General features: G+C 41.6%; 1 protein-coding gene across 3 annotated transcripts in view; it reads right to left on the bottom strand.

Moving 5' to 3' along the window:
* The window catches only part of VCAN (versican), a 99,048-nt gene that overhangs the window by 23,228 nt on the left and 63,246 nt on the right, over nt 1-12,574 (bottom strand). For all 3 annotated transcript variants that reach the window (XM_085043649.1, XM_085043651.1, XM_085043652.1), the window contains 3 exons: nt 4,842-10,334; nt 2,616-2,729; nt 1,049-1,162 (listed from right to left, as the gene is read on the bottom strand). In XM_085043649.1, coding sequence (XP_084899775.1) covers nt 1,049-1,162; nt 2,616-2,729; nt 4,842-10,334 — 5,721 coding nt within the window. The remainder of the gene's footprint in view (nt 1-1,048; nt 1,163-2,615; nt 2,730-4,841; nt 10,335-12,574) is intronic.

Here is a 12,574-nt window from a genome sequence, read left to right as displayed (position 1 = left end):
TCAGCTCTGAGATTTTTCATCTCCAACAAACATCTCTACAGGTTGAGCTGAAAGTTTGCAAACCACTCTTCACTGAAGCTGAGAAACAGACATGAAAATGCACAATATTAATTAAACAAATCCTAAGGTGTAGTTCTTTCACCTGTGACCAAAATCATTCAGCTGAAGAAAAAGGAAAAAAAATATTTTAATAAGATCTAGCAAGTACACTTTAATACACCATTTCTTTTTCCCACGGAAATGCCTTCATTAATTTTATTGACAGAGCAAATTTTGCTACCCTGTTCCTCCTCCCACATATTGAGTAAGCATCTTGCACTGTAAATGTTTCCAGTAAATGCAGTGGAATTTCTTGGAGACAATTTTCTAACTACAGGCTCTTGGATATTCAATCTTATTTCACTTGTCCTGTTCAGAAAGCCTTTTATGATCCCCTTGCAATGATAATCCTGCACCTACTTTTCCAGCAATAATCCTAGAACAAATCATTTTGATCATTGTGGGATGAAGTTGTCAAAGCTGTGGTCCCCAGTGGAGGAGTAAATAATCTGTCTCATTCAATAAACTATTCCTACATCTCACTGATGCTTTTTGGACATGTCTTTTGCACTGATTTTTAAGAAACTCAACCAGAAAGTAACCTGCTCCCACTCTTTGAGGATAACTACAGTAATGAGAGAACCTCCTCATGTGTCTTCCCAGCAGTTTGCAAGCCAGCATAAGCCAGCAGGCCTTGCCACCTGAAAACTGTTGATGAAAATCTGTTGTTTTGACACAGAAATTGCTCAGAATATCAGTTTATATGTGGTACACAGCAACATGGCTTCCAGCCAGGTTAGCACGTAGATAGGTTTTGTGCAAAATGCAAGGTGGGAAAAACCCCTGAGCCTCATGTCATGGAAGTCTAACAAAAATTAGGAGCCCTGCTCACCACCATGACTTCCTGCAGATTTTTGTCAGTCCCTTCCACCCTCTAATTTTGAGGAGGCTTTGCCCCTTTGCTCCAGAAGGTGTTGGGATGGGATGGAGGATGAGGAGCAGCCCTTACCTTGCTCACAGAGAGCACCAACGTAGCTGGGCAGGCACAGGCAGCTGAAGGTGTTGAGGCCATCGATGCACGTGGCTCCGTTCCTGCACGGGTTGGACTGGCACTCATCAATATCTGCAGCAGAAAAAAAAAGTGGTTTTATCACCCACCAAACCCCCAGGAGGGAGATGTTGTTCAGCCTTAGTCACGCTGGTGGCTGGGGAGCAGTTCAGAGCAGAAGAATGAAGTATTGCAAGAGGTCACTGTGTAGCTGAGAAAGAGGAATGCCATGCAGCATTCTCTGGGTGGAAATTCTGACTTGTGTGTGAGCCTGGCACAACAAAAATTCCCATTAACCACCAGAGACCTCGAGTATCTTCATGAAACTCAAATATTGGAAATCTTATCATGTGGCTTTAATGCCTTTAATCCCTTTTATCATTAGACTGCTAATTTTATTCTGCAGAGCAGCAGGCCCTGGCCTCATATTGGTTTGCATTTCTCATTTCTTTGTTGTCTAATCTTATCATGACAAGGACAAAATATCATAGAACTCATGGTCTTGCACAACAAGTAAATAAAATATCTTTCCCTGTCTCATCTAGCTGCTAAAATACTTTGTATTCACCTTTAAATTGGGGCACAAGTTCATTTTGCATAATGACTTTGAGCACAGGTTACTTTTGCACAAGTTATAAGCTAGTATATCTCTTAATAAAGATCATATGCTGTTTCCTAATGAGCACTGCTCCTCTGAAAGAATCAGACCTTAAATTTCAGTGCAGATTTTGCAAACATCTCAGTCCAAATGAACTGCTGGTAGTGATTCAAACATCAAAATACAAGCGAGAAGCTGGACATGTCTACAAACCAACAAACAGCTAGAAACAATTGCTGCATCATATGGAAGGCTTTTAAAAAAATGTTTATATTTTGAAATGTGGCTCTGTTCAAATTTTGTGCTGGGTCTTGTTCCAGTCAATTCATCATACTTTGGCTAGCCTTTTGAAAGGAAAAGTTGGTTATTCTGAACCATACAGGTGAGTCTCTCGAAATCTACAATCACAGGAAATGCACAGAAGTTACAAGACAACTGGAAGAGGTTCCTCAGCTAGAATTCTTACCAATACACTCATTTGTATCAAAAATGCATATGATTATGATCATATTTAAAATTTCCTGCAAAAATTTTCAGGTTTGTGTACAGTGCTCAGCTTCCCAGCCACATTTGGGATTAGTTTATTTGACCAGCCTTGCAAATAACTGCATGAAGCTCACAGGGAACTACTGCAAATATCAATATTTATTTCATTTCACTTGGTCTTTTGGAATTTAATGCTGAGAATTCCAGTCCCTGCAGTTCATTCACAGTTCCCTCAATCACTGTGTGTGTGCACACACCCTGTGCACTTTATGGGGAGAGAGAAAAGAGGAGAGAAGGTAGAGAACTCTCCATTTCATCATCCTTATTAAGGCCCCAGTGTGGAATTTTCACTGTCCATGTAGCCCTCAATTCTGAAGCACACCAGATCTGATTTGAAAGAGCTTCAAACTCGAGTTAATCAGCAGCTGTTTGTCATCAGTTTACCTAATTCACACTGCTCCCCGCTGAAGCCTGGCAGGCAGGTACAGATGTAGAAGGAACCTCGTGGGTAGCAGGTACCACCATTGAGGCAGGGGTTGCTTTTGCACGGATCTTGGCCTGTTGAACAAGTGGAAAAAGGAATTTGACACCCTAGTTTCAAGGAATGGTGTATTTTTGATTTTTGGGAGGGAAAAAATCTTTCTTTGTTGCTACACTGGTGGTGCAGGCTTTACTGTAGCTACAGAAACTCTATTAACATACTCAGCTACTCAAAATAAGGTTTATAAAACAGCAAAGCTTGTCTTCAGGCATCACTACTTTCAACTTTAACAACAATATGGCATTTACTACTAACCAATGTAAATTACTCTTGGAATCACTTTTTTTTCACAGCACTTTGTACTATATTTGGCAGTCATGATACTCTGTTGAGGATTTAGTTTGCATGACATGGCAATTAATTGTAGCTGAAAACAGTTAAACATATGCAAAATGAATGGAAAATGCTTTTTTCTTGAACAGGGTTAGTTTATGCAGAATGACAGGGTACACAGAACATACTGACTGGCTGTTTCACTCCCTTATATTTTATCAATCAATGCCCACAAAGTCTTATTTCTTTTCTCACATGAGTATTTCCCACTTGCCTTTCTTAAAAATACATTTAAAGAATACAAACAAAGACACTGAGTACATTTGTAACTGAACTAAACATTAAGATTAAAACTTACCTGCTATGAAATCCTCAGGTGTTACAGGAGTTAAAGTTTAAATACCTTTTCCTTGAAGAGCTTTATGCTTTCCAGTGATGTTTATTTCCACTGAGTTTAGATACCTGGGTATTTGCATTTGATTTCATGCCTAGGAGCACTCACTCACACAAACAAGTGCACACTAAACAATTTCTAAGAGTTAACTTCTCACAGTGAGAGGGAAATCCCAAAGGAAGTCTTTCTGGGATACAAAAATAAAGCCCTGGCTCTGAAAACTTTCAAAATGGGTAAGAGAGCTGTAAATCAGAAACATGAGAAAAATTAAGATTTTTGATCACATGTTCCCAAAACAACCTGACTACCATTTATTTAAAAAACAAAACCAAAAAAACACAAAAAGAAAAAAAAAAGGTAAGAACATCTATTTTACTCTTGCAAATTAAACATTCAAAGTGTTCTTAAAGCACCATGGGAATGCAGAAGGTCCAGCTGAAAGCCTCCAGAAGAAAATCCTATGTACATAAGTATAGGATCGTAATTAAGTAATTAGAAATTTCATCTTGGAGGTTTCAGAAGGGATCTGATTCCATCCATTCAATATAGTGTTACTGTTTTAGGACTGCTTCACTGAAAGTCACAAATGTAGGGCTCTGTTAAAGCACCTTAATGGGGTTTTTTGTATGTTTGCTGCCTGTTTGTTGTCCTACAGACGGGATATTTCCCCAGTAAACATTTTCAAATTGACTGCTACCTGGATTATTTGAGGAAAAATAACAAAAAACTCTATTCAATCAGGCCAATTCAGTTCTTTCCTCAGCTGCATTTAGACATAATATGAATTGAAGTGACACTACTGGCACCACCCATTTATTTGATGAAATGGTGCCCAATAACCATCATGGAAATCAAAATACTGTGGCAAAAGATGTCTAACAAAAAGTTCTGTAATTTTTAAGAGACAGACACTGCATCAACCAGTTAAAGCTAAAGACAGGCTGAAAACAAGATCTTGGTTTTCTCTTGTGTGGAAAGCTATCTTGTACGTCAAGAGAAGCTCATTTTTGTAGAAAATTCTGATCCTAAAATGTGCACTGTTGCTTTCTAAGTCAACTGCAAGATGTCAAAAACAACGACCAATTGTATAAGTACTATCACCACGCTCACAAGAAAAGCCATCAGACAAAATTACCTGCTGGAAACTGGAAAATTAAATAATTACAGCTGGACTCCCTACCACAGCCACCGTTACCTTCTGCCTTTCAGAACTGGCTGGTTACCTCCAGTCTGATCCAGAGCTCCACGATGCAGACACTGATGGAAAGTCACCAGGCTTGGATTTTGGTGCCTCCATCCTCCTCCATTTGTAGGGTCCCAACCACGCTGATTTCTCAGCTGGAGGGTGACGAGGTCTGTTGTCACTTCACATGGTTGTCACACCTCTTACCAGAGCTCGGGCAACACTCTCACAAGGACCACAACACACACAACACCACAGGGATCACATTTGGGAAGTTACCTGGAATCTGCACCGCTGTGCCTTCAACTGAACCCACACTGGTGCCAATCACAAAATCTGATCCGTTGGTGACCTCCGGAAGGGAAAATGACGAGGTTACTGCTTCAACAGTGTTTGGCTCCTCAGAGCTCAGTGTTGACTGCTCGTTTTGGAAGGGGCTGTTGCCAGGGGCAATGTTTGCTGCAATGTTAGAGGAAATGGTTGTGATCTCTGCCTGACCAAGCACAGCTGATTGTGTTTCTGTGCCTCCATCCAAAAGCTGGGAAGGTGAGGTTAGCATGGTAACTGCTTCCTGGCCAGGTTTAAATCCTTCACTTTCGATGCTGTTGGGTGAGTCTGAAACAGTTGTGGAGACGAGCCAGGGGTTCTGTCTCTCAGTGCTCCTGTCTTCCTCTTGGCTTGGATTATTCACTCTCTCCGAGGAAGCTTCAGCTTTTGTTGTGCTGACTTTTGGAACATCTGTGCTCGCTCTTTCTCCAAAATTCAGAAAAGCAGTAGGCAGGACAGATATTGATGGAGAATCTCCAGAAACAGCAGCTTCTTCCTCACCAGTCAAATCAGTTACAGGGGTTTCTGTCTCCTCTGGCTCCTCTGTCACCAGCCTACCAAAGTGAGGAGTGCTTTCCATGGCTGTGCTGTCTGAAACAGGCTCAGGTGAAGGCTCCAGCAGAGAAGGCTCTGTTGTGTCAAGAAGGTCAGTAGTGGGAGGTTTATATGTTGCTGTAATATCAGAGCTAACCTCTTTGAACATTCCTCCTGATGAATGATTGGACTGATGTGAATCCCTTGGTGATGATGGTGATGATGATGATGATGTGCTCGTAATGATGACCTCAGGGTACTCAGATACTCCGTTTACTAAATGAACAGTTACTGAGGATTTAGGCGTTTGAGAATAAAAAGTCACCGGATCTGTTTCCTCGTACTCTGCTGATGCTGATTTTGTGTTTGTGTACACCATGGGATAATTCCCTGCACTCCTGGTAGGTGACACTGTCGTCAGCTGGGATGTAGGCTGTGTGGTGACAACACTCAACTCAAGCTTCCCAGTTGTCAAAGCCTCTTCTGGCTCAGCAGTTGCAACCAGTGTGAGAGAAGGAACCACGGGCTGATTATCAGCCAGTTCTTCTTGGCCCATTCCAGAAAAGCCAGAGACTGTTTCACTTTGATCTACTGTTACTTGGCTGTTTGCTGAAGTACTTGGCTCGTAGGTGCCTTCTGTGGTGCTGGTTACAGCAGGTTGAGACTCATGAGGCACCTGAGGGCTTGCCAGAGAAGGCACTGTGGGAAGGAAAACACTCAGTTCAGAGAGCTCAGTGGTGGTGAGAGTTTCTGTTGCAAAATTCATGTCATCCCCTGAACCCAAATCCGTGTTGTCTGAGGTTGGCCTGTGCCCAGAAGTCACTGACTCTCTGCTTGGTGGACTGGAAGTAGTCAGAGGAAGACTATCACCAGATCCAAGTGTCTTTTCTTTGTCTGTGGAAAACTTAGGTGTTGAATGATAAGTCTCCCCTTCAGCTGTCACGCTATCATCATAGCCATATGTTGACTGTGTAACAGGATTTGGCATGGTCTGCACACTTATTATATCCTCAGGCATTGATTTTGAGTGATCCATGTCTATAATTGTTGTTTCTTCTGGTGGGGTCTGCAGTCGCTCTTCAATCAGGGTAATATCACCATAAACAGAAACGTTCAATATAACACTTCTTTTGTCATCAATCATGGGAATAATTTTGTCATATATCCCAGTGTCACTTGTTAGTTCTTCTGACGAAACAGTCTTTGGATGAACAGCAGATGGATTTGCCACAACCTCTGTTTCTTCTGTGAACAGGGATGCTAGTCCTGTGATCACAGTCTGTGACCCACCTCTCGGTGCCTCTGTGGTCAGAACTTTGGAATAAACATGCCCAGGAACACTGGATGAAGCATTTAGTTCTACTTTGGATACAGTGGGTATTGAGAAATGAGTAAACATGTCAGGAGAAGATGAATCTGAAACACCAACCCAGCCAGATCCCTCCCCAGAGCTCTCAGGTAATGATTTGCCTGGCATTTTGTTTGTTGATGTAACAAGAGATTCCTCTGTTTCAGGACTGGGAGTTCCATTCAGTATAACAGACATAGGAGTTGTGCCAGCTTTAATCAGAAAATGTGAATTTTCCTCTTCAGAAATTGCTTTAGAAATGGCTGTTGTCTTGTCTGTTTCATTTTCTCCTCTGCTATAGTCAGTTTCCTTATCCTGAGGTTCTTCATTTGCAATAAAATAATGTGTTGTCTCTTCAATCTCTTTGGAGAGGAAGCTCTTGGAGCTGTCTTCTGCTAAAGCTGGGGGACTTGGGAACGTGGAGGTGTGGAATTGGTCTCCAGTCTCTGGCAGCAGCTCGGCTACAGCACTTGTCACTTCTTCACTAACTTCAGCATTTCCTGGAGTGCTTCCCCTTTCAAAGTCTTGTGTCTCGTCAGTGGAAAGCTCAGGTCCCACATTTGCAGGGTGAGAAGTCTGAGGACTCGAGGTGCTCTTGATTTCCTTGACAATAAATGGCACTACAGAAGGAAGAGCAGCAGGGTCATCTCCTGACCCCTGTCCTGAAAACAGTGGATCACCAGTGAGCTCGTTATCTGACAGTTTTTCTTCCTTAGGTGTCAGGAATGTTCTGGGGATATCTTTTGTAGGGAAAATGTTTTGCACCAGCTCTTCCTCTTGCTCTATAACTGTGACTGGAGAGCTTATGTATTTCCTTCCAACCGTTACAGGCTCAGTCACTCTGTCATCATTAAATGGCAAAAGTATTTCTTGAACAGGTTCTGTTTCTAGTTCCTTTTCTTCCAAATACGGACTGGTAGTCGGAACATTTAAAAATCCCAGGTGTTCATGGCTAGTCTGTGTACTTTTAAAGAACAGGTCTGTTGTTGTTTCTTCAGAAAATTCTGTAGCTTTTGGTGAAATTTCACTTGGCCTCTCTTCCCCAGAATGTATCTCTTCCATCAAAGGAATCTTGGTAGAAAAAGTTCTGAGCTCATCAATTGTTTTCTCTTCCGTTCTCATGTCCCCTGCAGTTCCCATGGAGGTTACCTCATGCTCAGAACTTGTGACCAGGCCATCAGGGTCTGTAGTGAAGGCAAGATCCAGAGGTGATGTGCTGACAACTTGTCTGTCATCCTCCTCCCATGTTTCTGGTTTCCCAGTAGGGGCTACTGCTGTTTTTGCAAATGATTCAGTGGATGTGTCTGGTTCTCCAGATCCCTGGTCAGTAATTGAGAAATGATGTCCAAATATTTCTTCAGTAGGTCCATTAGACATAAGTTTTGTGGTGCTGCTGTCATCTCTGAATTCATCTCCAGAGCCATGCTCAATCAGGAAAATTTTGCCCAATGAGACAGTTGAAGAACCAACTTTTGCATCTTTGCTTTCTGTAGATTCAGCTATTGCTTTTATACTGCCAGTACCATGTGTCACCACATCCTCATGAGGCTTGTTACTGACCACTGATCCTGGAGATGATGTGACCTCCCCTGTTTCTGAATCCCCAGTTTCAGTTCCTGGTGCAATGTGAGATGTTATCTCTTTGATAGAAACAGATTTTATGTCGGAAGGAGCTGTGTATGTTGGTTCTGTTTCCATGTTTTGTTTCCCTGGGTTTCTGGTAGTGAACACATCCAGGAACATCTGACTGTCTACTCCAGACCCCTCTGTGAAGCTCTCTGTCCCAGTACTCAAAACTGTCACTGCAGATTCATCTGTTCTTGCATGTTTTTCATATTCTGTTGTTGCATCCTTCAGCGAAGCATCACCTGTGCTGTAAATTTTCCCTTCATACTTTTCTGTTTGTGTTTCAGTGATGGGCCTTAACGGTACCGAAGTCAAAGTAGCAGACTCAAGGATAAAATCTATGTCTCCAGAACCTGGATCAATAAATGGGGAGCCAATACTTACCCCTTTGCTTGTGGGACCCCCTGAAAATATGTCTGCTGGCTCTTCTGCTGATCCTTCAGTTATAAAAAGCTTCTTCTCTCTCAGGAGAGGAATGGTGGTGACCTTTTTGATTTCAGAACTTATGGTACCTGGTACTGTTTTTCTGAGTGGCTCTTGACTTACAGTTCTGACTTCACTTGTAGTGCTCCCAAGTTCACTGAAATCCAAATTTTCCTCTGTAGCAGTAGCTGAATTTTGGAGACCTGAATAAACAGTGGTCTGTATTTCTTTTTCATCATCAATACTCTTTTCAGTTACAAGAGAGCTGGCAAATACTCCTTCTGTGCTAAGCTCAGACACAGAGTTGGTGGCAACAGTTACTTCAGAACTTTGATCAAAATCAGAGTAATGAGTACTGATAGCTCTGGGCAAAGCAGAGGTGATTCCTGAATGAGTTACAAAAAATTCTGTTGGCAGTGCTGTGCCGGAGCCCAAAGAAATGTCTTGCACTGAAAGTGTTTGTGTTACTGCTATTTTCTCTGTTACAGCTGAAGTTACAGTGGTGCTATCTTTTGCATCTCCAGAGCCTTCCAGAACCATAAAAGAAGCAGCACTCATCTCAGGCTTTGCTGAGTGACTTGTTTCCAGAATAGTTTCAGCAGGGGAATTTGCATTAAGTTTAATAGTTGTTTTATAATGGTCTCCTGGAGCAAGGGTTGCCTCTTCGGGAATAAAGTCAGTTACACCTTTGTCTGCTGTAGCAGGAATAAAAACTGCATCCAGAGAAGCAGTTACAGCAGAACCTTCCACAGTAAATGCATCAGGAGAAGATGTTATACCAGAAATGTTTTCATCATCTTCCTTTCTTGACCCTGTCATGACTTCTGGGACAGAAGTGGACAGATCAGACTCGGTGGAGCCATCTCCAGAGGATTCACTAGAAATTAAAAGTAGGTTTTTGCCATCTTTAGTAGAGCTCTCCTCAGCCCCCTGCCATGTTATGGTCTCTCCACTGTTTTGCAGAGACTGCTCGTGTGAAGAAGTGGTGGCTGTTGATTTAAATGTTGTAGCAACTTCAGACTCCCCACTATAGACAGGTTCTAACATTGCAGCCCCTGACGTTGGTTGTGTGACCTCAAACGCCCCTATTACCTCTCCAGCTTTGCTTGGTTGCATAGTGCCAGAAGCTTCAGATTCATTTATTATGAATGTGTTTGTTTCATTGATTTGAGAAAAGGTTACGTTTTTGGAATGTGCAACGCTTTCAATTTGGTCACTCCTGGCTTCCTCAGCTTTTGTGCTCTTAGGTGCACTTGTGACTTGTTGCTTCCCATTGATGAACTGCAAAGCTGGAGGAGTTGTCACATCAGTAGTATTTTCACAGTCTTCATCTTCTTCAAACTCTGCATAGTTTGGAAAGAAATGATCCAATATTATAAATTCAGATGAATCCTGCACAGAGTCTGAGGTACAGGGTTCAGTCTGAGCTGAGTCTGCATCAATGTGGGTTTCATCTATTGCATGAGGAAGCATGTGGCGATTGAACAGTTCCAAAAATTCATTCACCGGGTGATCTGCAAGAAAAAGAGAGCTTTTCATAATCCCTCAGTGACAGTGGACACATGAAGTACAAGCAAACCATCGGAGAAAAAAAAACCACAAACCCAAAAAATCCGAAATTCAGCAATTCATTGTAAATTCAGTGTGTTTTTCTTTTGACACAAAGCTAAACTCTGCCACAGTGTGTGAATTTCTTGTTGGAGATTTTCTGTACATTCAACACATTGATTATTCAGTAGTGCTGATTGCCACAGGTCCTTGGTCCCAAACCCACACCTGAATTACCTTCTCCCACAATATTCAGCAAAGACGAGAAATGGACACAATCAAAACCATTGTTTAGACCAACCTGCTGCAACTGCTTCCATGGATTTAGACACTAACCTTTACCAAATACTGAACTCAGACAAAGCTAAGCAAGGCACAGTCTAAAATAAAATAAGACATACAAAAACTCCCTCTTCATCTCCATTTTTTAGTACAGAGAAATTCAAATCCGTAACATCTACATCAATCACACTCTTCCTTAGACTTGGACCATAGGCCAGCGAGCAAAGTCTTGATTTACAAAGTTGTTGCTGTTTGGAATTTTAAAGCATTGTGCAGCAAGTAAGAAAAAATATCACAGATTTAGAAGTCAGCTCCCACTCAGACAGTAACATGACTGAAGCCCAGCAATTTCCTTCTGTTTACCACTCACTCTGAATTACTTACACACTCCCACCAGTTGCAAACCTCTCACAGTTTTTTTCTAGGTCAGGCAGATAAAGAGGAGGAAAGAAGATGTAAGAAGTCAAGATTTCAGCTGCAGAAAGCCTCATGAATTCCTCCAAGATTTATGATCCCAAATTCCATAGACACTTTTAAAACTTGCCCTTTCAGCAGAAGCACTGCTTCAAACCTTCTGTTCCAGACAATAGAAGCTATCCTAATTAAAACAAAATTAAAAAGGATTCAACAGACTCAGAAAAAAAGCCATAATTCAAGCTTGGCCAACTGACTTGAAATTGGAAACCTTGCGCTGAAATCCTATTTCATGAGTGTTTCTTTCTTCTGGATCTATGTTTATAACCATCTTCCCAGAGAGGATTGCTTTCTTGCTGGTACAAACTGGTACAGCCAATGGAGCTTTGCCCACATCTGCCAGGAGAGGATCTGAAGAAATTAAAAGGACTCTTGCCTTACAGCACTGTCAGTAACAATGGCTTCCTGAAAAATATCTGCAGTTCGTGACATGACAGAGCTCAATTTTATGACCAAATCTTCCTCACTAAAACTATGTACAAGACGTAAAACAACGAGAACCTGAGCTAAAGCACTTCATCAAATTGAAGTAATTCCCCTACCTATGAAGATAATTTAACCTCTATGTCTACTGAGTCCTCAGAGATAGAGTCATTAGGTGATCATTCTGGAAAAGAATGTACTCAATCAAATCAAACTGACACAAAGCACTGAGAAAGGTTTGTGATCCTTTGGCCTGGGCTGGTTTGCGTGTGCAAATTGACTTCAGTTTGGTTTTGAAAAGGTCATTGCAACTCCATTGGGAATTAATGTTCTAATATCTCACGCTGTGTTTACAGCTAAACTCATGAAGTATTACGGGATCTTAGCTTTGCTGAAGCTCCAGCTGAAGAATACAGAGAATAAATCACCTTCAGCATTGTTTATTTCAACCACAATGTCAAGTTTGTGCAGCACTGAGCTCAGTGCTCCCAGTGTAACGACAAAAGGGTTTTTTTAACCTCATTTCTCCTTGGTTGCTGTACACTGCCCAGTGAAGCCTGGTGTTTACTCTGTGCTATGATGACTCTATGAGATGACTACAGAACTGAGATTTCTTCTCTCTCCCTCACATGTGCTTGTTGGCTGTTATTCTATGCAATTCTTGTAAAGAAATAATATTTTTCTCCAGTAAATTGGAAATATTTACAACGGTTGCCCAGTGCTACAGAAGAATAAAGTTTCTGCAGCCATTTATTTGAGCTTTCCCAGATCTCCCTTTCAAATTCTGTGAATAGCAGGAATTCAGTAATCTCTCATAGATTGTCAGTATGACTTTGAGGAGCACATTTAATAACAACCCTTTCAGAACCCATGAATTTCAGCAAAAGGCGACCCTGGACATACTGAGAAACCATGTTTTCATAAAGGCAGAAGAGAGACAACAATTGAGACATCATTTCACACCTTCCTTTCAAATCTGTGCATGCAAAAATCCATGGTAATTCAGTCAGTGAAAGAAGAATGGCAA

Source organism: Lichenostomus cassidix, chromosome Z (assembly GCF_008360975.1).
Source record: "Lichenostomus cassidix isolate B80296 chromosome Z, HeHo_3.0, whole genome shotgun sequence".
In the NCBI taxonomy this organism is placed as follows: domain Eukaryota; kingdom Metazoa; phylum Chordata; class Aves; order Passeriformes; family Meliphagidae; genus Lichenostomus; species Lichenostomus cassidix.
The sequence above is the reverse complement of the archived record's forward strand: the minus strand, read 5'-3'. Positions and strand labels throughout refer to the sequence as shown.